Here is a 25,362-nt window from a genome sequence, read left to right as displayed (position 1 = left end):
ACAGATATACTTAAGAGGATTTGTAATTAAAATCTGAGATGCTTCAAATATGTTTTTGTTGTTTTGTTTTTAATTTTTCTGTTTAGAGGGAAGTAAGAATGAAAAGTATAAAAATAATTGGTAAACAACCAGTCTCAAGCTACAAGGTCCCAGCAGGTAATCACATAAAATATTATTTATGGGTGCAAGCCTGGAAAAATACAGCAGTCATCACACACTACGGGGAAGTCATGTTCACAGAGGCTCATGCCCAAAACACCTACAGTGGGGTACAAAAGACAGCAATTTTCAAAAGCGGAGGAAAGGCTGACCTGGGGTTTAGCGGGTCCAAGTTTCAGCAACCCCTCCCATACACCTCTTCTGCTTTAACCCCAGCTCTTTGGCATGGTCCTCCCCGCACTGAGAGAGGGAAGGTCTCCCACCACAACAAAAACCTAGAAAATCCTGGTTCAAAGTTGGCACTGAGATGACAGTTCAGAGCTGTTGATCAAATTATTGTTCCAGACACAGTTAATCACACAAAAGAACTGCTAGTTGCCAAGGACCTGTACTTGAGACCTTTATTTAGTGGTCACAGGAGGACCAAAGTCACGCCATATGACTTGAAAGATTTCACAAGAACAAAGTATTTCACATGCCTAGAAAATTACTACAACCACCATTGGAGAACTGAAGAAAAAAAAATCCCAGGGCTTTCCTCCAAAATGTAACATCACACACATCTTACATGGCCAACAAAACACTCAGACCACACTCAGTCATCCAGTTGTCCTCAGGATGCATCTTTGAATTCTCTCAGTAACCTCTGTACTGCTACTTACCTACTGTTTCTGAATTTGAAACTTCGTCCAGATTGCCAGGAAGGACGGGAAGTAGGTACGTCTATCTTGTTTTAATGTCTTACCTTTATTATAATTATTTCACATACTTTTTATAAAAAAAAAAAAAAAAAATGCTCTCAGTTCTGATCTGTGCAGTCTACTGGAGTTTACCTTTCTTTTTCACCATGAAACTAACTCTGAAGGTCAGGATTAGTTCTCTCTAGTTGTGTAAAAACATTATTAATTTTATGAAATTTCTTTATAGCTGAACTTGCTTGACTAATTGTAGAATTTTGTCTTTCAAAGTAATCTTTAGTTTTAATATTGTTCCCAAAGCTCAGCTTATATTTATTAAGTGTTTCCAGAAACCCCCAATCCTAACTGGTTATATATTAATAGTAATAATGGTAATAGGTTCACTGTGCATAGAAATTAATCAGAAAAGAGTTCAACCTGGAAAAATATGTCATTATTTCTATAAAAGATGAGTGCAATTTATTAAGTACATAAATTGAAAATTATTCGTGTGGTTAATTATCCATTAGCACAAAATACTTAAAATACTTACAGAAGAAAATTGCGTTGGAATAAGAAATCAAATTAAGCAAATGAAATAAATTGCATTTTCTGCCAAGAAGACATCTGGACCTCTAAGTTTATAAAAGGCTTGTGGCTTGCGGTAGTGCTTGGACATTGGCTAGTAGACTCTGAAGACATTTTCCTAATGACAAACTCTACAGAAACTTCATATACAATTGCTAGATGAACAAGAAATCAGATCTAGATGTGACTAAAATCAATTTGCAATGGAAAGTAAATGTTCATTAAGTTTTTAAGTTAGGCAGTCATGAATGAAGTCACAGCTCCAACATACATATCACACGCAAAGTGTGTGAAGTGACGGGCATGAGCGGATAGCAAGAAATCATCAGAAAACGGGCAAGCAAGGAATATAAGCACTTGTTTTTCTCTAGGTTTAGTGAAAATAATAATTCTATTTACAAAAGGAAATGTTTACTTTTTCTTTTCTACATAATTTTTGACATAGAACACTACAGATTTTCTTCCATTACTCTCACACCTTATCCAGTCTCCTGCTATAAAAAGCTTAGACTCCTGCTGTCTCACAAACAGCCTCTTTGATGCGAATTTGTTTGCTCTGTACATCTTCTCTGCAGTTTTAGGTCCCCTCAGGTTGTCTTGAGTTTGCATGAGACTGGCAGTGAACTAGATAACATTCAAACTGTTGTGAGGGAAGATGATCAAAGCCAGAGAGCTGTGTTGACTTGAGTTGTAATCAAGTTCCCTGACAATACTGTCAGCTTGAGTGAGTTTATGAACTCAGATAAAACTTCGCTGCTCTTTTAATTCTGCAATGATTAAAAACGTTCTGTGCATTAAGTACCAAATTGCATGACGTGGAATATTAGGACTTAACTAGTTGCTGGAGGCATCGCAGAGATAAGTGTTGCAAGCTGCTCAGACACAGACATGATTAAGGCTGTACATATATATGTAAATGAGGTAAATTATGGTCCTAAATACTCTCTTCAGAAACCCCATCCTTAGCTATCTCCTCAGTGTAAAAATGCAGAAACTGAAAGAGCAGGGTTAAATAGCTGTAGCAGAAAGTTAACATTCAGGATGGCTAGCTGCAAAATAATGAATCTTTTTAAATGCATGATTGGCATGCTCCACTTGGATATGAAATACTGAAATGTTTAATGTCACCACAGGCTCAGTAATGTCTTGCCTACCATAATGATTCTGAATGCCTGTAAAAAACAAGAGCCAGGCACTATGGCTGAGCACAACAACATCAGGAGAATAAAGTCACTGCAGGAGGCAGCTCTGACAACCCGGTGAATTTTCAAGGGAGGATAACATTTTACTTGTGCTCTCATTCCTGCATAATTTTGCACAAAGTTACCAGAGAGAAATAACAGTGTTGCCAATGCTACAAAAGCCCAGACGCTTTGAAGGTTGTGGCTGTCTCTCTCCCGCTGAACTCAGATGAACTTTTTGAACTGGAGAAGAGTGCTGTGAATTTGGAGCTTCAGAGCCTTTCTCTTCAGGAAAGACTTTGAGCATATGATTTTTGAGGAGTCAATGTTTTATTCTTAGACCTGCTGACATTTGAGGGAAGTGAGCTGTCTAATCTAAGGGTAATTTTGAACCCAAAGTTCAGGATGGGAGGATTTGAGGGGGAACAGAAGAATGCAAAGTTAAGCAACCAAGTGATGCACACCAAGAGTGAGTAGCATTCCTAGTTTTGGGGAAATGGGCATCATCCTGCTGAAGTTATACATAGTATGGAAAATAAGAGTAAGAGAAAGGGCAGGGAAGGGTGCAAAGCTAGTTTTGTGTCACCAGCATGATTCCCACTACTTTCAGGGAGCTGGAATTCAGCTATATCTGTTTCTGTCATCAGTCTGAAGGAAGCATACACTAAATTGGCACTTTCCTTCCTCTGTGCCACTTTAAACAATGGCAGCAAAGAGAGGAAATTTCATAGGATGTAGAGGAAGTTCCATCCTAGCCAATACTGGGAACATTTCTCATCATCGCACATAAGAAGCATGGATTGATCTAGCCTATAATAATCAGTGAGCACTAACAAAGAATTTCCAGCAGATAAATGTTTGTTACACCACTGATAGGAGACAACGTTTAGAATTTTATGCTCTGTTTTGCAGTCCATTTCTCTCATTTCAAAGAGGTCTCCTGTTCACTTCAGAATTTTTAACAAAAGAAAAAAAATGACTGAAACTCCCCTACTGAAGATTCCTTCCTCAAACCAGAGTGAAAACAACAACTCCACTATTTGCCTGGACTTGGATGACTGGTGGGAAATCGTGTACTATGTAATACCCAAGTATATCGACACCATCTGTGTTATTGGAATGCTTGGAAATGTGTTTGTTCTCTTAACCTACTCACTGCATAAGAGCCCTCTGAACATACCTGAAATCTACCTTATGAACCTAGCTGTGGCTGACCTTATCTTCCTCACGTGTCTCCCTTTCTGGGCAGAGAACATCAGGAAAGAATTTAACTGGCCGTTTGGCAATTTCCTTTGTCGTACCACCAGCGCATCCATCCTCCTGAACATGTACACCAGCATCTACTTGCTAGTGGCAGTCAGCGTGGAACGCTATTTTACTTTTGTTCATACCTTGAACCACAGAGGGATACGGAGCAAAACTATGGCCAAAGGGATCTGCTTGCTCACCTGGTTCTTCGGTATCCTTCTCAGTATCCCAACCTTTATGTTTCGGACTGTGAAACACTTTCCCGACTGGAATATTTCAGCATGCGCTCTAGAATACCCCACCCCATCGTGGGTAACAGCGGAAAGCCTGGTATTCAACATAGTGGGGTTTGCATTGCCATCTACAGCAATCATCTTCCTTAACTTCTCTACCATTCGCTACCTACGAAAACAAGCGGGAGAAGGAAGAGCACTCAGAACAAGGAGTTGCAAGGGGCACAGAGGTACAAAGGCTACCAGAATGATCTTCACAGTGGTATTGATATTTCTTTTGTGCTGGACTCCCTACCATTTTTTTGTATTCCTTGATATATTATACCGGACAGAAGTGATCACAGGCTGCTTCTGGGAGAAACTCCTCAACTTTGGTGAGCAGTTTGGTCATACTCTGGCTACCACCAACAGTTGCCTTAACCCTGTGATTTATGTTTTTGTTGGGAAATACTTCAGGCAAAAGGCTTTAGAAGTTTTTTCACAGTTTATTCCCTGCGGGTTTCCTTTGAGCTCAGTATCTTTCAAAGAAAAGTCTTCGTATTTCAATGTGTTTCCAGTCAGGAGTAGTTTAACTTAATATTTCTTGGTTCCATCTTCATTTTCATACTACAGCTTATTTCAAATAGCATCAAACATTAATTGCACTGATCTGGCATTTACAGACTAAGATAATTATTTATTGAAGAAAATCTCTTGACTGCATATTTGTCTTAAATTGGCTTTCTTCTTCTGTGTTATCCATTCAAATGCATAACGTGATACCAGAATTTTGTACTAAATTATCTAACCTGTTTTATCAGTTGTCTGTGACTTGAAAGAAAAACTGTTTGACAAGATATCACAAGTTCGACTTCTTTACAGAAAGCCATTAGCTGACTGAACATTTTACCACATTGTATTTGTGATGACAACTACTATGCCACTAATACCACTATACATAAAACTATAGTATGTACTACAGAGCAAATATGAGCTTAATCTACAGTTGATAGCTGCATATGAATAGAATAACTCCAGTTATTTTTAACAATATTTTAAATGGTTTGCACTTTCATAGTGGCATATGGAAAAACTGAATAATTTTTTGTGCATGTCAAATATCTGCAGTGCTTAAAGTTGCACAAGACAGCAAACGACAAAGAAAGTGTACATAAACTGTAGAAAAATTGAAGCAACCTGATATCATCCTTAAAATCTGACTTTTTTGATTTAATAAAATGTTATATAATTACTCATCAAGTATGTAAAGATTCTTTTTTATATATTACAATATAAGCAATGGTCATTGATTTTGTATTATTTTGGAATATACTTCATCTGAGGCAAAACCATAGATACATATTTATATTTTTATGAAGCAAAATTAATAAAATTATCAACATCCTTTTTACACCACAGTCTTGTTCCATATTATATTTATTTTGTAATTTGTTGCTTTCCCTGTCCTTTTGGGGAAAAGCATATATATGGTTCTGTGATTAAAAATCCTTGCTGTTACAAGAATATAAATACTGGTAGCATTAATAGTAGTGGTGGTGGTGGTGGTGGTAGTAATAATAATAATGACATCATAATAATACACCTGACAGTAGATAAGAAAAAATAAACTTCTTTTCCATCACAGCCACAATTACATAATAGACTTAAGACAACTGAGATATCTGTTTCCATAACTATAAAGGTATGTTAGTATAAAAGAAGAAGACAGGAGATATAGTGCAGCCTGTTCAATGAGAAAGATACAGAGTGCAGAAAGGGGCGCACAAGCACATCATTTGTATAATAGTTACTATAAAGCCTGTTCAGTCTTGTACTCAGTGTAATAGTGCTGCATTTTCCACATTTCTTTTTAGTGTCACCATTTTGATTACAAAATCAATCTCTTAGTAGAGTAATCTGCCCATCCAACTTTGTTGCAGCAATATTAGTGTTCATTTTTAATGACTCCCCCAAACTTTTTGAATCTGACCAGTGGAAACCTTTTGAAGAATTAAAAGTCTGTCTTCCTGAAATCATGGTTTAGGAATTTAGGGTGGATTAAGGGATCAGGGAGGAAGTATCAATCACAGCTTCATTAGTGTCACTCCTTCTGTGACAGGCTTTTTAAAAATAAATTTTAGGGTTAGACATTAACAGTCACAACACCATGTGAAGTCTTCCGAGTCATCTGAGGTCAATAATTTAATTCCAGTCTGTTGTAAACTGTTGCAGACTGCATTTATTTAGTATGTCCCCAGCTGACTCCTTAATTCAAAAAACTTCCAAGCAGAGATATTTTCTGAAATTTTTTTTAAAAATATGAAAAAAGTGTGTAAATAGAAGTGCCATTTTCCCACATGGAGACTTAAAAGGGAAAAATATCTTGTCTTGTGTGACTAACACTTCTCCATGTTATACGATGTATGCAAATAAAGGGAAAAACATTTATTGAGCACAGTGGCATACTTAGGGTATGAGCTAATAGACTGCAAATCAGTTTGAAATCTGAAATCAATGGAAAGCCTCCTGTTTACTTCAATAGGCAAGTGACAAGGGCTTTTATGAAAGTACTCATTCTATTTTACATGTGCACAACTGAAAGGAAAAGTCTAAATACTGTTTCAAACCATATAACAAGGTCTTGCAAATCAAAGGATTTACTCTTCAAGCCAAATATACTTAAATAAAAGTATTTCTTATGCATGAAGTAAAAATCAATTAGCTTCTCTCATTATTGATTGTGTGAGCTGTATTAATACTGAGAAATCTGAAGAGTAAATGCAATTTAGTCTACAGTAAATGCAAAATTCTATATTCAAACAGAAATAATCCACTGCACAGATACAGGGTGCAGAGTGAGACTAACAGCAGTTCAGCAGAAAAGAATCCATAGATTTAAAGTGTGTATATGACAGCAGATTATGAACTTAAATTGCAGCAAGCAAGGCTCAGGATAAGCATTAATAAACACCTTCTCCAGGAAAAGCTGTTGCTAGGCTGCCCTGGGGACAATCCAGCACTGCAGCACTGGAAGCCTGCGAGATGACTTTAGACAGGCATTACTGGAGATGATATGAGCATAGTCAGTTCTGCCCCAGCACAGAAGAGTATTTTTGATGATGTACATTCCTCCACTGACTCTTGTGGTCAATATATAAAGTTTCCTTGTTTGCACTTTCGATTTTACAAACTTTAACTGTAGACAGTTTTCATATCAAATTTGCCTTTAACTACAACAACAACAACAAAATACACAAACCAAACAAAAAAAGAAACCAAAACAAAAAAAATCAACAACAAAACCCAAGCCAAAACCAGCTCTTCCATTTCTAAAACTGAAGCTAGAACAAAAGACATTGATCATCAAAAATAAAGACAGAAGCATTCTCAGAAATCTGTAGCCCCATGAGCTTGTAGCCTGACAGGAGTCAGCTTCCTGGCCAGAGAGCTGTTTTTCATCCCTGTGAAAATTGTACCAAATCAAGTACAAATGTTGACTCTCAGATGGAAGAAAGCAGTCTGCACACAGTACATGACATGCTGGAGCTTTCAGCAGCCAGGTCCCACTGTCACAGGGATGCTTAAACCCTCCACAGTTGCCTGTGACAGGGTTTCATAACAGACCTGGTCACAGAGCAAGAGGACCCACTTCCCCGCCCCTGGGTGGCCATGGGCCACAGGCAGTGGATGTCAAGGTAGCCGGTTGCTCGTGGGCCTGGCGAGCTTGTTGGTGCACTCCCAGCAGCAGGAAAGGAACAAGTGACAAAAGCTCTGCCAGACCACAGGACCTGAATCAGACTGGGGAAATGGGGCTGTGGCTGGACATGAATGGTGAACAGATAAATACCTGACTGGAGACTCGAAGAGACAAGAAAGCAATGACCAGTGTCTCTGTCAGTGATTTCCCAACACAGGAGTGCATGGAGGAGCAAGGAGGTCACATTGACCAAAGGAAAGTGTTGAGGGAGAAGAGAAAGGGACTGACTGGCTGTGCCAGGAGACACAGCAGGAACCAGCATGTGTCTGAAGGAGAAATGGCTCTGACAAAGAACTGGGAAAGAGCAGGGACCTGCTGGGCAAGGAGGTCAGAAAAAATGGGAGAAGAAGCAGATGCCTCAGGACAAGAGTTGGGATATTTTATTATGAAAGAAAAGGAAGGAAGGAAGGAAGGAAGGAAGGAAGGAAGGAAGGAAGGAAGGAAGGAAGGAAGGAAGGAAGGAAGGAAGGAAGGAAGGAAGGAAGGAAGGAAGGAAGGAAGGAAGGAAGGAAGGAAGGAAGGAAGGAAGGAAGGAAGGAAGGAAGGAAGGAAGGAAGGAAGGAAGGAAGGAAGGAAGGAAGGAAGGAAGGAAGGAAGGAAGGAAGGAAGGAAGGAAGGAAGGAAGGAAGGAAGGAAGGAAGGAAGGAAGGAAGGAAGGAAGGAAGGAAGGAAGGAAGGAAGGAAGGAAGGAAGGAAGGAAGGAAGGAAGGAAGGAAGGAAAAGGAAGGAAGGAAGGAAGGAAAAGGAAGGAAGAAAGGAAGGAAGAAAGGAAGGAAGGAAGGAAGGAAGAAAGGAAGGAAGGAAGAGAAAAAGAAAGGAAGAGAAAAAGGAAGGAAGGAAGGAAGGAAGGAAGGAAGGAAGGAAGGAAGGAAGGAAGGAAGGAAGGAAGGAAGGAAGGAAGGAAGGAAGGAAGGAAGGAAGGAAGGAAGAAAGAAAGAAAGAAAGAAAGAAAGAAAGAAAGAAAGAAAGAAAGAAAGAAAGAAAGAAAGAAAGAAAGAAAGAAAGAAAGAAAGAAAGAAAGAAAGAAAGAAAGAAAGAAAGAAAGAAAGAAAGAAAGAAAGAAAGAAAGAAAGAAAGAAAGAAAGAAAGAAAGAAAGAAAGAAAGAAAGAAAGAAAGAAAGAAAGAAAGAAAGAAAGAAAGAAAGAAAGAAAGAAAGAAAGAAAGAAAGAAAGAAAGAAAGAAAGAAAGAAAGAAAGAGAGTCCTGTCAAAATTAAAAACAGTTAACAAAAATTGAGTTTACCAAATCAAGCATTCAAGGGCCAGGAAATGTTTGACCTGAGACTGTCTCTGAAATCTAAGTGTGGCCTCCTTCAGTGCATGAGTTATAATATGGTCTTACATGACTAAGCTTTGAATTTCCAGCATTGCAACTTAACCACTTCTGATTTAGCTTTGTGTCACTCTGCCTTATGTGGGAGAGAAACAAACTTACACAAACCAAACAGGACCCTCAAGAAACTAAGTCATCCATCCTGCATATTAAATAAAAACAACGGTAGTGATAATACACATCCTGCCTTGAATGTTACAGAAAGAAATTTTTGAAACACCATATAATTAAACTGAAAAATTTGCTGCAGTGAGATTATATAGAAACAAATGAGTCTAATAATAATGTAAAATCATAACTGAAAAGATTAGAAGATATTCTAAAATAAGAACAGTTAGGAAGAATATTGTCATCACAACAAATGTAGTAAGGAATATCCCTCTTTCCTTGTAGCACAGTAGGATGCCTGACAAACAGTAGACATCACCGTTGGTCACTGGAAGGGACGAGTAAAAACAACTTCATCATAGAGAGTAAGGCAGAGCTTTGGGTCCATCAAGAGAGCAGGAGGAGGGCAGAACTGGGGATTCAAAATAATCCTAAGTGGTCATCTTGAGGTACATAGAGAGTAGTTGGAAACACAGATCCCCCGGGTTGGACCATGCAAGAGCAACTTTTTTTTTTCCTGAGAGAATTTGAAGCTTGAAGGCAAAACAAGCCCATCTGAAGAGCATGCCAGCTTATCCTAGTTACTCTGCTGATTTAGCCAGTTTTTAATTCAAGCTTTCAGCAGTTGCTATTTGTTGCCAAGCCTGTTATTTCACACATTACTGAGACTAAAATCCTGAATATCTTTCCTAACCTACTGGGCTAGATGAGGAACCTGCTGCCTCTTTCCTCAGCCCCAGGCAACAGAGACCCCTTGCAATGAGTATGTTTCTCCATGGCAGAGAATGGCCATGGACTCCTTTAGTCATAGGTGTCATGTCCTATATTAATACTCTTCAGAACACTCTGCACTACAAATACCCATCACACTGAGCAAATGTTTGCAAAGCTCTGCTCCGAAGGAGGAGTAAAGACTTTTATTTCCTTTTTTTGTTGATGTTGCAAGAAAAGTCTTGCTGGATGAGTTCACTCTTTGCGTGCTCATAAAGAACCAGGATTTGACCCATTCTTGAGTTTCACCTGTTATTAAGCATGGCTTGAATGGATCCAGCTGCCTCTCAGGATCGATTCATGAGCAGCAATGCATCATGCTACCTCATGGGAATGGTAAGAGGGGAAAAGCCTGCTTTAGCACTTTGCTACTCATTTTCTGGCAAGAGAAATGTCCACACAGCCTACTTTGGCCATGCTGTTGCCACAAATACAGTAGCTCTCTTGTGCCATGAAGTGGTGATCATGGGGGCTCTTAAATTATGATACAGTAAAAAGGATCAGTGAATTAAAAACTTCCTAATTCAAAAGCATGTTTGTGGCTGACTGCAGCACATTCTACAGTAAAACACCTTAGAAAGCTCTTGCTCAAGGAAACCTTCTTCTGTCATGTTAATCTATTGCACAATATGCTTATTCTAGCAAAATCTTCACTGCCTGCTGGTGATATTTTCTTTCAGGAACTGAGGCATAGTCTCCATCACCACTCTAATCTACAGCTACAGCTGGGAGAGATGTTTTCCTTTGGGAAGTAATTCACATGCAGAAAAGTTCACATTTGGTTTCATGCATTGCTATTTGTCTATTTCAACACCTGTACAGCAAATCCCCAGCCACATATTAGGAATGGAACCAGCTACCATCGTTTCCCACAGGAAGAGATGGAATAAGTCTCACATCCATCACACAAGACTAACTCAACAGATAAACTGCAAGGTCCAAATTCTGAAAAATCTTTTCAAATTGTGCCAGTATCTTTTTGATGTGTGGACAAATGTACATGTTAGATGGCTACAGAGTAAGAAATACTCATCATTCAGCACTGGGAGGAGAATAAGTAGAAATATTCAATTGCAGCCTCAAGCACTCCTTATCTGAGTGACAGAACTGTTCTATGAATAACAGGTTAGAGGTCAAAACCTCAGGCCATGTACATCACAGGTAAATTTAAATTAGTGGACTTACACCTATGTGTACCAGCCAAAGGGCTAGTCTTGAACAGAGATACTGACTTCGAATGCCTATCATCATACTATTTTTATACTATATTATATACTATTATACTATATATACTATTACATACTATATATACTATACTATACTATTTATACTATATTTTTTCAAAGTCAAAATAATTACATCACTGTAAAGCTAGCATAATAAGCAATAAGTGCCTGCCTCTTTTTTTTTTTTTGTGCTGTGCTTTTTACCTTACCCATAAACCTTCTGACAAAATTCACTTTCACATGACAAAACTGCTGGTGTACACTGTAGAAGTTATTGGGGATGGTGGGGATTTGCCCTTTTGCAGGACAAATCCTGAGGAGACAGAACCCGTGACCAGCCTCTAATGATAAAGTGAGACACTCATTAAACTCAGTTTTGAAAGAGATAGGTAAATTGCAAAGAAAGTCAAGACTTGATACTAAATTTCATAAATGGAAAAGCAGCTAAGTCGTTTTCAAAAAGGATAAAAACAAGAAAATTTAAAGATCAGGCTGCCTATTCTGCAAAACTTTGGTCAGTCTTTTAAGAAATTACAAGCAGCACTGAGCTTCTTGCCAACATTGCTTAACTCTTATCTGCTGGTTGCATGCCAGTTTCCTGGCATGGATGCCAGTAATTCATAATGCAAATCACACACAGCAAGAACAAAAAATTTCTCTGACGTGGCAAGTGGTAGTCAGACAATGGGTGACAATACGTCTGATGGGAATTAACGCCCTACAAATATCCTTATGTTTTAGGCACTATTGCAGATAAATATTAATCTAATAGAATAGCCAAAATTATTTAAGAAAAGATGTTACAAAGTTTAGCATAGTTTTGTCTCTTTCTATCTTGCCTCAGACATTTAGATGTGAAGGGCTGCAAAGCACCACTGGGTCTGCTAAATACAGAGTTCTGCAACTGTAAGAAAACTGCTTTGTGTACCATCATCAAATATACATCAGGGTAAACTTTCCTCTTTCCAGGGTATGGAAGAAAAGGAATACTCTGCTTGGTTTGGCAACTACTTCAGAGCTGTTAATAACAACCCATCACTATCAATCAGGCTACCACAGAAAACATTCTCATTGACCTATTAACAGAAGAGGGAAATAATGATGGCAGAAGATCAATGTAACAAACTGAATTGCAGGGATATGGGAGCATATGTAGAGTGTCATTTGTCAATGGTATCAAAATCCCTACAGCCAGCCCTGAGGTACTCTTCATGACTTGATAATAAAGATGAGAGAGAAGTAAAGTTAAGCTGATGGGAAAATACCTACCAGAAGCAAGTTCCAGAAAGGATTTATTTCTCTTATGAAAGAACTTTTAGGCGTGCATGCTACTGAACCTTTGCATGTCCTAATCTTCAAGGTAGTACTTTGTTAAATTGTCACTGCAGATAGAGAGTGACATTCAGGTGCTCAGTGATGCATTAAAGACACACACTTTCTTTCACACATGGCCTTCTTCACACCAAGATTCAATATATTTTCTTAGGCCTACCCAATACAGGTACTTTAGTAGCCCAATGGAAGAGGACAGTGGTCTAAGTACCAGCTTTACAACCAGTATTTCAACTCCCCAAAACCACAGAGCACCAGCTCTGATCCCAGCTATACTTGCACAGCCCTTTGGCTTTCTGCAGCAGCTTTATTAGCACCACTCAGCTGCCCTTGAACGCCTGCTTTCAGCAGTAAGATTGCAGTGAAAGTATTCCAATAACTAAGGCACAAGTGTGTTTGAAAGACAGTTTCAGTTCTTACCTCTGCTACAGCCTTTTTTTTTTTAATCTTGGAGAAATCCTTCATTTCCATAATTATTTCTAAAACAGCCTTATTCAACTGGACATCTGGTTTCTCTGGTTTCCAGAGGCCTCTTAGGAACCAGCACCTTCCAGGTGTTAATAATTCACCTTCCCTGCTGAAGGGCTGCTGCATTCAGGCTGCTTAGAAACTCCATTTGCCCTGAGGCTCAGCAGTATCCAAAGGACTCCAAGGAGCCTGCAAGAAACAGCATCAGGCAGTCAAGGGAGCCAGGCCCTCACTGTGGGGGTAGATGGGGCAGCTTAATGGACAGGGATCTAATTGTGGCTTCGTAGGCTGCCATAGGCTCTATGTGCATCTTTGCCCTAAAGGTACCAACAGTCACCCCAGAGTTGACTGCTAGACTAAATAGTGTGTCCAGAGAGGTACTTTTGTTTTGAGGCTGCTGTGATCAGCCCTACATGTAACAGGGTCATTGACATCAATATGTTGCAGGTCATCATCAACAGATTTCACAGATGTATTGTGACACCTAAAAATAAAATAGACGTATGATATTCAGATAGTATAATAAAGTTTATCAGGTACTTCATTTTGACTATAAAAGCCAAAACACTACTTATTGTCTACAGACATATAGCATTTATTTTAAGTGTGCAGCTCTTGCCCAGATCTTCCCCACAATACATGTCTTGCTGGTTGTTGCATCCTCAGAGATGGCTGCATCCCTGTTGTTTTCTTTCCCCTGTACTGAAAGCAGAATATTTATAGGTTTGTATTTACTAGTAAAATATTAGCCAAATAAAATAAGGATTAGAATCATAGAATAATTTCAGTTGGAAGAGACCCTCAGGATCATCGAGTCCAACTATAACCTAACTCTAGCACTAAACCATGTCCCTAAGAGCCTCATCTACATGCCTTTTGTACATCTCCAGGGATGGTGACTCAACCACTTCCCTGGGTAGCCTGTTCTAATGCCTGACGACCCTTTCTGTGAAGGATTTTTTTCCTAATATCCAATCTAAACCTCCCCTGGCACAACTTGACGCCATTTCCTCTTGTCCTATCACTTGCTACTTGGGAGATGAGACCAACACCCTCCATGCTACCATCTCCTTTCAGGCAGTTGCAGACAGTGATAAGGTCTCCCCTCAGCCGCCTTTTCTCCAAGCTAAACAGCCCCAGCTCCCTCAGCCGCTCCTCATCATACTTGTGCTCCAGAACCCTCACCAGCTTCGTCACCCTTCTCTACACTCTCTCCAGTACCTCAATGTCTTTCTTATGATGAGAGGCCCAAAACTGAACACAGGATTCAAGGTAGGGCCTCACCAGTCTGAGTACAGTGGCACAATCACTTCTCTAGTCCTGCTGGCCACACTATTCCTGATACATACCAGGATACTGTTGGATTTTTTGGCCACCTGGGCACACTGCTGGCTCATATTCAGCCAGCTGTCAATCAACACCCCCAGATCCCTCTCTGCCAGGCAGCTTTCCAGCCACTCTTCCCTGAGCCTGTAGCGCTGCCCAGGGTTGTTGTGACCCAAGTGCAGGAGCCGGCACCTGGCTTTGTTAACCCTCATACAACTGGCCTCAGCCCAACAATCCAGTCGGTCCAGATCCCTCTGTATGGCCATCCTACCCTCCAGCAGATCAATAATCTCACCCAATTTGGTGCTGTCTGAAAACTTACTAAGGGTGCACTCAATCCCCTCATCCGGATCATTGATAAAGAGATTAAACAGAATGGGCCCAGTACTGAAATACTGATTCAAATGTTTTGCTGTGAAAATCACAGTTTGCTGAGAATAGCAGGACACAAAACTAGCTCTGTTAGAATTAATCATCTCATTTTTCACACTATGGCAAAAATCAAATATCTTTCAACTATGCTGCATGTTAACCAAATAATAAGCAGCCCTCTAAATAGCATGATGTCTCTGAGAAACTACACAAAAGTACCATTGATTGATTGCTTTAAAAGGAGAGTCCACAAAGAAAGCATATAAACCAAGGGCACAGTTTCAGTAGAATAAAATTAGATGTGTGATGCTAGATCTGCATTGTTCTTCCTGCCCTGCTCTGCTTCACTTCCAGGCATTCTACACAACCCATCCTGTTTATTCAGGATCTGGAAGAGTTATTTTGGGATACTGTCCCAGACTTTCGGGGATACTGATGTGAAGCAGAAATCCCTTCATGCATTGGATTCTTTGTCTGGTCTTTTTTCAAATTCTAACTACTCAGGCTAGTATTAGTGAAGCATGTGCTGGCTTGGAGCAGAACCCCTGTGACTCTGCAGCAAGGGACATGTCCAGTGGCGGAGATCCAAGAGACAGTGGCCAACTACAAGAAAAATGTGATGGAGTAGTCAAGCCATGTTCCTTTCAGGACATACAAGCAGCATCTTCCTAGATGTCCGAAGTATCTTATTTTGTCCCACAAGCTATTTGGGAAATACCTTTGCCCAAGGTTATTGCTGTATGAAGTGACATTTTCTGTACATCTTTCAGGAGCAAACAAGACAGCATGTGCAATTGGTTTTCTGAACTGAGATGCACTGGGTTCCTTGAACATCCGCCTATGCTTTGAGGAGAATGAACAGCTCTGATCCTATTGGTCCAACTTAGAGTAAGATTAATAACACTTACTGAGCATTAGCAATAAGCTCATTCCATAATACTATGTTACAGGAAAAATATCTATTTTGAGAAATGTGAGTGTATATTATCAGAAGCTGTCAGAAAAAAAACCCCACAGTTCCTCTTAGAAAAAGAGCAATAGAAATATGAGAATGTCTTAGTCACTCTAAGTGGAGACAGTTTCGTACTCATCTGGTGTGACAATTATATAAACAAATGGTTTCACGGAATCATCATTTCTTTACCATCTTCTTGCTGTAAGTTATTACTGAGTTATGTGCTATACCTTAATAATGCACACTGTCAAGAGTCAAATAGTTGTTTTCCTTTTCCTAGATGTTCTCTTATTTATACAATTATAAGTATTATTAATGTGAAGGTTATTTCTGAGAGATACTTTTTAGTATTCAGCTTATCCAAGTTTGCTTCTATACTTCCTTACGTGGTAGAAAAAGTTATGGCATGAGAGAATCTTCTCTGGCACAGCAAGGAAATTAAACAACCAGCTATATCCAAAAATGAAGGAACAGTAAAGACAGAGAACATATTAATGAAATTCTCTATCATATGCTGCTACCATGCTGTCATCTAGAAGTTGTGTATCTTATAAGTAAAGTACTTAGAAAGGTCGTATTTGCTAATGGCAACAAAAGTGAAGGATGGTAAAACAGTTCAATGTTTGGGAACCGACATGTGTCATGGAAGGGAAGGTTAAATGAGTCATCACTCGGCTGCGAGACCAGGGGCTGCTGGTGGTGGGCGCGTCACTCCTGTCAGTATGGGCTGCTCCATCTGACATTGGGTCAATATGTCTCCTTTGTCAAAGAGGCTAAACAGCAAGAGTCAGAAAACTAAAGGAGCTGCCCTCTCTTGTCGGTCTAGGCACTGAGAGGGACAGCACGGAAAAGACTGTGTGGCCACAATTATGTACAGTCATATAATCAGAAATTATACTCACATCACAAACCCATTAAGGGAGGCAAATGAAGGTAGGGCAGACAGAGGAGGTTATTGCATTTGCTTGCTTTCTGCCATCTGACTTCTCAGTTTTATTTGAATCATTTTGCTACAAATAGTTTCTATATGTATGTATACATACAGAACTAAGACTACAATACCTTTTAGGGTTTAATAACCCATTCCTTCTTCTCAAGGAAAATGGGGAGAAACTGCAGCGCTCTGGAAGACAAATATTTTCTAATTCATGAGGTCTGAAAAATGTCAAATTACTCTGCAATATTCTAGGGCATTAACTCTTCCTCCTTCCACACGTCTTACAGTAAATACACTAAATTTCTCTTCCAGCAAATTTGTCCACAGTAACTTCTAAATAACTGACTGCAATTACTGTCTGATACTGAGATATAGCAAGATTGATCGGTTTGATTAGAGTTGGTGAACTGTTTCTAGTCAGGCATTTTATTTGAAAAATACAGCCACTTTTTTCCTCACCAGAAATCTACAGAATGATCTTGCGTTATATGTTTTAAATGCTCATTATTTGAAATTATGCAGCAGATAGTATCTATTGCGGTATACTAAAGAAAGATTAACCCTTTAAGCTCGCTGTGGCAGTTTCAGCTGCTGATTTTCACAGTGGCCAGCTATCCAAGGTGTCTATTTCCATTTATCCTCCATCACCCAGGAAACTTTCAGCCCCTCTAAGAAGAACCTCACAGACTCTTTGACAGGAGCACCCTCCCACAGCAGTAATCAGGTCATTTCTTTCAAACTGGATTGTGAACAAATTTTTGCTGCCTGAAATGCTGAGGGGTGGGGGAAGGAATATGGGAAAGAAAAGGAGGCTCCTTTGCTTTGCTGAAGACCAGGCTTTGCTGGATTAGTAGCAACCCCTGAAGCTGTTCTGCCTCTGTGGTTCAGCTGGACTTCTGCTGGAACCTGGCCAGGTTTCTTCTGCTTGACCTCACTGAAGGAACTTCTCTATCCCCACTGGGTCCACAGACATGGAAATGAATTCAGAGTTTAAGTCTGTTTCTGCAGCAGCACTTACCAAGCTGGATGAGACCTTCCCAACAGACTAGTAAAATAGTGGCAAACTACACACATAGCACTGCATTGTATCCCAAAGCACCCTCAATGTAGTTCTGCCAGCAGCTGCTATTCTGAGCTATTAAAATGTTGACATTGATTTGGGGCTTTGTCGAAATGCAAGTCTCTTCATTCTCAAGGAAAGACTATGTCTCATATTCTGCTTGCTGCTATGTGTAGCTTCCAGTGTTGTTTGCCAAGTGTGCCTCAGAAAGACTAATGATGTTTACAGTGCTTCATACACATTTGGACACAATATTTTCATGATAATTACTTCCAGAATTCAGACCAACCTGTTAAATGGCCTTCTCTGGGCAGGGAAAAAAAAAAAATCTACTAGTGAAAATTATTGGTAAAGCAATGAATGGCTAATTTCTCTACATATTTTTAAATTGCAGTTGTAACTTACACAACTGCAATTTATAATATTGTGGCAGTTGCACATTGCCCCAGTGAGATCTGGAGTTTTCAATAGGGCAGCTGATGGCTCTTTAACACCTTTTGTGCCCCACTGTGCCTGTCCTCAGGTCCCCCCACACCCAGGGCAAGGTGACTCCTCACCTCCTCCCAGGCGAAGGAGCAGGAGAGGCAGGACCATCGGTCAATAGATAGGGTCCTTGGCCAAGGAGGTGCCCAAACCCAGAGAAGCTTCTGGACTATGCGTATAGTGGCCACAGCCAGATCCAGCCAGGAGCCCACTAAAACAAGGAGTCTACTGAAGACCCCTTGGAGTGGTCTTCTCACAGCAGTGGGACTGTGATCAGAGCTCTCCCCTTAGATCAGGGACACCATCTAAGGAGACTTTCTGGGACTGAGTGCCCTCATCTTCTCCTTGGTGAGTGATTATTTTCTGCTGGATATATCCCTGAGTGAGCCCTTGCCCACCCCAGGGAAGTGATTATTTCTTCAAAATGCCCTTGAATGAAAGAGTTTTCTTTTTGTGACTGAGTGCATGCACACCGTGGATCATTATTCTTGTGTGGTCGTACAGTAATAATATCCCCAACTGGTATATCCAACCTGCAGTTTATTTAATATTGTCAGAGCGGTTATTGATTTTGGATTGCACGTCCTTTCTCCCCCACTGCTTGCATTGGTTTCTATTGTTTGGTTTTGGTCTGTCATTTGGTTTCAGTTTCAGTTCCAAATTAAAGTTGGTTTAAGCTTATTATTTGCTTGGAGTAATTTTGTGGTGCCTGTGTGACAAATACGTATAACAGAATTTCAAAAAATCTTACAGTAATTCTCTTGTGATGGAGCCTGGACCACTGCTACAGAACTCTGTGCAAGGAGCATTGATTCATGTCAATTTTTGACCTACATGAACTGACAAGCTAGAGACATTCTGTGTGCACCACCACTGTGTGCATGCTCTTAGTGGGAAGGCTGTGGGAGCTGTATCACACCTCTCCCTCCTGCCCAGTCCTCGTGAACACTGGCATTACACCTTGTAGAATGTATTCACTGAATTAAAGGGTGCAGCAATGCTGACATAGCCCCCTTGTCCAATCCTAATTCTTTTTACACCTTCATATAAATCACAATACATGCAGGCTGTCACCGCAGAGACTCTGCCAGCTCAGATTAGAGGCTCCTAGTATGACACACGATAATGCCATAGGGCAAGCCAGGTCCCCAGCAACGTATGCACTAATGAAACCATGATCAGAACTGCCTATCTCAGCAGGAAAACCATCAACAGATTATATATATATGGAATGTACTATTAGAGTTAATGCACCTGAAAGAAAAATGGAGGGAAATTGCACTTTAACAGCAAAAAGGAGGGACCAGAAATAGGATTCAGTAATGGTCAGATCAGCTGAAAATCCCTGACCCATTCTAACCATTAAACTTCTTCGCTCTCCCCCATGACCTGTATTAGAGAAAAACACTGAAGCATCAGATAGCTCCCAACATGACCTGCTTTGTTAGATGTGCCTTGTCTGAGAGGTTAACTGAGCTGCTTGCTCACTCATCTCTCATTTGCTTTGAAGGAAGATTGGAGAGTAAGACAGAGAAACTTTTCTGAAAGGTGAGACTTAAGGTACAGAGTCAGTTGTTGAGAAGGGGTATAAAAATTTTGGGTAAGTACAGCATTCGTATTTTTCTTTAAGAGTAGATGAAAACGCTTACTTCTTTTCTCGGCCATTGTAATCCCTTTCCGGTTACAAGCTATTTTGTTTACCTAAGTTGTTCTGGAGGACTTGATCTAGTAGACAGGCAGTAAACACCTGGACTCCAGCTCTGTCCTCTCAAAAACATCTGTATTGCTCCCTTTAACTCTCCCTCTACTTCCTGAGAAACTTTTGTGATCATTACTTAGGCCCACAAATGGACCTCTGTTAAAACACAGAAATTAAAATTCAAAGTTTGTGATTCAAAGCCAGGTGTGCTACTCACCAACCCTAGTCCTTTCAAAGGCACGATAGTGCTTTTACGTATCACATACTGTCCAGTAAACTATTACCCAAGATTGGTGGATGTTAAGATATCCTCAATATGCCTATTTCTTCCCACCATTGCAGCAGTCAATGTGATATTTCTCTGCCAACAAGGTGTTGTTCCATATTGTGCTGAAATTCAGCCAGCTGGTGCAAGACAACTTGAACAAATTCCAAGTAAGTGAGGATATTATTGCCTTCCCAAGGGTGAAGCAACAACAATGTCAACTCCTTAGAAAAGGAGGAAAACATATCATTCACCCGCAACATTTGAGCTGCTTCAGGGACAACATAGGTGTACCACAAACAAATCACAGTGGAAAGCCTGTCTTTTATTTGAGATGTGTGTCTGAGGCCTCAAGAGATGGGACATAAGGAAATAGAAAGACTGAGTGCATAAGTGTCCTGGTTTTGTTGAAAACAAGTTTTTCTTTTAGTGAATTTGCCTGTCAGCTGAAGCTTTCATATTAGCTGCACTTTCCTGGAAAACCAGACACATGTTTTGTTAAACATAGAAATGGAATGCGAGGTTATTGATAACGAATTGAGGCACATCTTGTGAGAGGGGCAATGAGAAACAGGTGACCAAGAAGCTGACCAACTGAGTATAACATCCCATTCATGTGAATACTTCATATAAAAGTGGGAGATCACGAGGATCTCGTCCCTTTTCCTTATGGCCGACATTAGGAGAGGACCTTGCTGGTCGTCCCTGCGAACTGAGGCCTAGTGACAGACTGAATCCAGCTCCGGTTGACTGCAGAGTCCAGTCCAGGACTTCAGGTGCCGGTTCTCCAGTTGCTGAGACTTTCAAGATTGGTTTTGTGTATTTTGTGTTGTTTTCTCTATTCTTATTAGTAGCATTAGTAAAACATTTTTAGTCTTTCCAACTCTCTTCTCTCTGTCTTTTTTTCCCTCCCGATCACCTGTCTTTAGTGGGAAGTGGGGAGAGGGAAGGTCCAAAGGAGGAGGAGGGGGAAGAGGAGGTTAACAATACATCTGCCAGGGTTTTATTGTTACCCCGCAATCAAAACCTCAACAATGAGCATACGTGAGAGAAGAGCCTGGGGACTGGGAACTACTAAGGTTCTATGCCAACTCACATGTTAACAGGAAAGGATTAATGTCCTTCCTGCAGAAGCACGTTCAGAAATGCTGTTGCCAAGAGAGAGGTAAGAAGGTCTGTCAACAGCTGAAGAAGCTTCTAAGGGTACTTACACAAAATTTTGTGGTAACCTAAACTGTTTTGCATGACTTCTGCTAAATGCATGCTTTGTATGAGGTAAACACTTCAAATTGTTTAGTTTAAATATTTCAAAGTATTTTCTCCCTGTTCACAGATAAAAGATGAAGAACACATGCTGCCAAATGCAATGTTAGTAGTTTTCTGAGCTCTCAGCACGCTGCTTTATAAATAATCTGTGACCATGGATAGTTTTCTTCCAGGCAGTGTGCACCTAGGGCTAAAGTTCACATTACAGAATCACAGAATAATTTATATTGGGGACCTCCTGAGATCACCTAGTCCAATCCCCAGCTCAGAGTCAGCTATAGAAATTTAGCCAGGACCATGTCCAGTCAGGTGTTTAGTATGCCCAGAGACAGAGACTCCACAACCTGTCTGGGCAACCTGTGTCAGTGCTTGACCACCCTCACAGTAAAAAAATGTTTTCTTGCATTCAGGTGGAATTTCATGTATTTTAATCTGTATGGATTGCTTCTTGTCCTGTCACAGGGCACCACTGAGAAGAGTCTGGCGCTCACGTCTTCATTATCTCCTGTTAAGTGTTTATACATATTGATATGATCCCTGCTGAGCCTGTTTTTCTCCAGGCTGAATAGGCTCAGTTGTCTCAGCCCTTCTTCATGGAAGAAATGCTCCAGTCCCTTAATCATTTTAGCAAACTTGCACTGGGCTCACTGCATTAAGTCCGTACGTTCGTGTACTTGGGAGTCCAGAACTGGCTGCAGCACTCCAGATGTGGCCTTGCCAGTGCTGAGAAGAAAGGAAGGATCACTTTCCTCAACCTAAGAATTAAACAGTCCTTGTAGAGGCATTGGGTCACAAATAGAGAAAAAAAAAAGTGAAAAATTAATTAAATGGACAGATTGCAACAGTGGTGTGAGGAGTCAATAGTCCTTAGAGATTTTAGTTATCATACAAGAAATAACAGCTTTACGTCTGAGGAAGGCACACTGCTGAACTACAGTACAATTTTTTGTTAGGGCAATCTCCTGGATCCTGTAGAACTGTGTTTATGTTTCCACTCTATCTCAGGTGAAGGAGGAGATGTGAACATGTGCTACATCTAACCCAAGAGCTAGCAGGTACAAGAGCCTTTTCCTTGGGCTCTTCCACCCTTCTTTCTCTGGCTTCTTCTGGTGAGATCTGTGTGATCTGAACACATGCTGCACTGGATGGTTTAGGTGGCGCAATCCTGGCCTGTGGTTCCCAGCAAATCAAGATATCTACCCAGAAGTTTGGCTCTGCCAAGGATTGTGTGATTCTGCCAGTTCATTAACAGAGTTACAGATGTCCATGGGATTTTTAACAACAGATATTTAAGGACTTGTACAATTAGATAGCAATGCAATATCAATGTCAGTAGTGCATATACATTGATGTCATGAACTTAAATGCCAAATTATCCCCATTGTTAGTCTGTTCTCTAGCCAATATGGTTGCTGTATTCTTGTTTGCCTTTTTCCTCTCAGCAGTAAATAATACATAGGCCATTTAAGAAAATGGGACCGGATCCTCAGGTGATGGCAAACAGCTTTGCTAGAGTCACTTAACCGGAATGTGGTTTGCACCCTTACAGGAATTTTTGCTTAGTTATAGGAAGACCCTGAGGCTGAATGTCATCCATCCCATTTTTTAAGTTCTTTTGGCAGAAACAGATTCCCCAAGCAGCAGTGCAATATCACAAAACCATTTCTGACAAAGCACAGTTCTCCATTAACTGCCTTCTCCAAGGGACGGTCTCCTAAAGACTCATCTCTAACTAGAGAAAAGGCAAGGTATGCATGGAGGACAATAACGCTATGGAGGCAGTCTCCAACACCATCAATCCTTTATCTGCAATGAGGTTAGTCTGGATTTACACTTCTGTGAGGTGCAGAAAATCAATCACATCTCTTGGGTATCAGTTAAATTCTTTCTGCTTTGTCCTTTTGTATATTACATTTTTAATACATATTACCCTTGTTGCCTGGTTACTCTCAAATCTTCCAGTGCAGTTTGAAAAAACGCATTTATTGTCTTTCCCGTGCACTTTCTACTCAAAAAGAAGCAATCAAGGAAGCAATGCTTGGCAATGCAGAGCTAGATGCTGGCTGTTTCCAACACCATGCAGAACTCACTGACCTGCTCATCCCCAAGCCCTTACCTGATATATCTCCTGTGTAAGAACAGTCTCATGGCAAAGACGACTGTGTTGGGGGTTGGACTAGATGATTTCCAGAGGTTCCTTCTAACCCCAACCATTCTGTGATTCTAAAATTCCTGTCTAAAATTGCCCCAGAATTATTCCAAAGTGTTTCTGATGAGGAAAATCCACTCATGCCTTCAGAATTGCCAGTGTTTACATGAATAAATACATAAACCATGGAATAGGATCTCTGGAATTAAACACCATGACAACAGTGACAGTACAACACTAATGACTGACGTGCCCTTCCATTTCCTCTGTATGTTGCTGACAAGTCTTCCAAATAGAAATAGGAGATGCTTCTGGACCAACATCCTGGCTAATTTTCACATCCATCTGGCTTTGTATGGATTTCAAGCCTTGATCTGAATTCTGACTCAGTATTCTTGGATTGCCAGAAGCTGGCCACTAGACTTACTTTTTTAAGCAAGTTGGAAGCTTTTACAGGCACCATTTGGGATTGGGATTGGGAAAGAAAGCTGTGTGTAAACATGGCCTTCACCTCATCTCTGCAGCTGAAGTGAAATAAAAGAGGTCTCTTTAGCTGGTGAAGATGTTCATCTCTAACACCCTCACAAAGTATGAGCTCATAAACAAAAACAGTGATTTTCTGTGCAAAACGTGAATAAAATGGAATGGAATGGAATAGAACTATTTCAATTGGAAGGGCCCTATAATGATCCTCTAGTGCAACTGCTTGATCACTTCAGGGCTGACCAAGTTAAAACATGTTATTAATGGCATTTTCCAAATGCTTCTTAAATATTGACTGGCTTGGGGCTTCAACTACCTCTCTAGGAAACCTGTTCCAGTGTTTCACCACCCTTCTGGTAAAGAAAAGCTTCCTAATGTCCAGTATGAACCTTCCCTGAAGCAGCTATGAACCATCCCCATGTGTCCTATCACCGGGTATCAGGGAGAAGAGCTTATTACCTCCCTCTCCACATCCCCTACTCAGGAAGCTGTAGAGAGCAACAAGATCACCCCTTACTCGAGAGTAAAAAATGGAATCTTAGGCTTCTGTATTTTGTGCTCAGTCTTGACTCAAGTGGGAGAAATCATGGTGAGCAATAAACAAAAGTCTTACAGTCAAAGAGCAATTCAGCCTGGAATAAAAAGGTCCATGAGCCAGGAAAAAAAAAAAAATCCTACAGGAGCTGTAGCTTAAAAAGAGAATATGAAAGGATGAAAGCTACATCAGTTTTCTATTAAGTCAGAGAGTGATGCACATTTTATGCTCAGGAGTTTTGAAACCAGCCAGGCCCAGATCCCTGGTGGCAAAAATAGCATTTTTTTCACTAGTGTGTTTTTCTAGTTTGCATTCATTAAAGACAGTGAATGAACAGAACTGTCTCATTTATAACTTATGGCATGTGGACACCCAGGACTCCTCTACCTTATATGCTTTGTCAGTGTAAATCAAAATCATATCCTCTCCAGAGCACGTTCAGAAGTTTAAAACCTTGGGCATTCAAACTCCTTCCTGCTGTATGCGGATGAACAGTAATCACTAAACTTGCACATACTCAGAATTTAGGGTTGTTACAACTATTTTTTCTGATGTTTTAGCACCTCTGACTCAGACAAGCAGAATCCAATTCCCTGCTCAGTCACAAGTCTGGTCTGTGACCTTGGCAAGATGGTCATCCTCAAAAGCGTCTGTCACCACCCTCCAGACCAGCCCACACACAGAGGACGCCTCCTCTCCTGCACTCCAGAGCCTGGCATAGACACTCTCTGTGGGCTCATGTAGCTGCCATTGATGAAGGACCCCCCTTGGTG

At 40.4% G+C, this 25,362-nt stretch overlaps 1 protein-coding gene across 1 annotated transcript; it reads left to right on the top strand.

The window, feature by feature from the left end:
* The first annotated feature begins 753 nt into the window (after positions 1–753).
* BDKRB1 (bradykinin receptor B1) lies at positions 754–5,485 on the top strand. The gene is made up of 2 exons (XM_082058557.1): positions 754–876; positions 3,518–5,485. The coding sequence occupies exon 2, from the start codon at positions 3,581–3,583 to the stop codon at positions 4,661–4,663; it is 1,083 nt and encodes a 360-aa protein (XP_081914683.1). The 5' UTR covers positions 754–876; positions 3,518–3,580; the 3' UTR covers positions 4,664–5,485.
* Positions 5,486–25,362: the final 19,877 nt, after the last annotated feature.

The sequence above is a fragment of the Streptopelia decaocto genome, assembly GCF_964273445.1.
Source record: "Streptopelia decaocto genome assembly, chromosome: 7".
Lineage (NCBI taxonomy): Eukaryota > Metazoa > Chordata > Aves > Columbiformes > Columbidae > Streptopelia > Streptopelia decaocto.
Note: the sequence above shows the minus strand (reverse complement) of the source record. Positions and strands in the feature narration are given on the sequence as shown.

Bases quoted from the DNA above. Each gene is read 5' to 3' on its own strand.
- BDKRB1 (XM_082058557.1), top strand. From the start codon at position 3,581: ATGACTGAAACTCCCCTACTGAAGATTCCTTCCTCAAACCAGAGTGAA.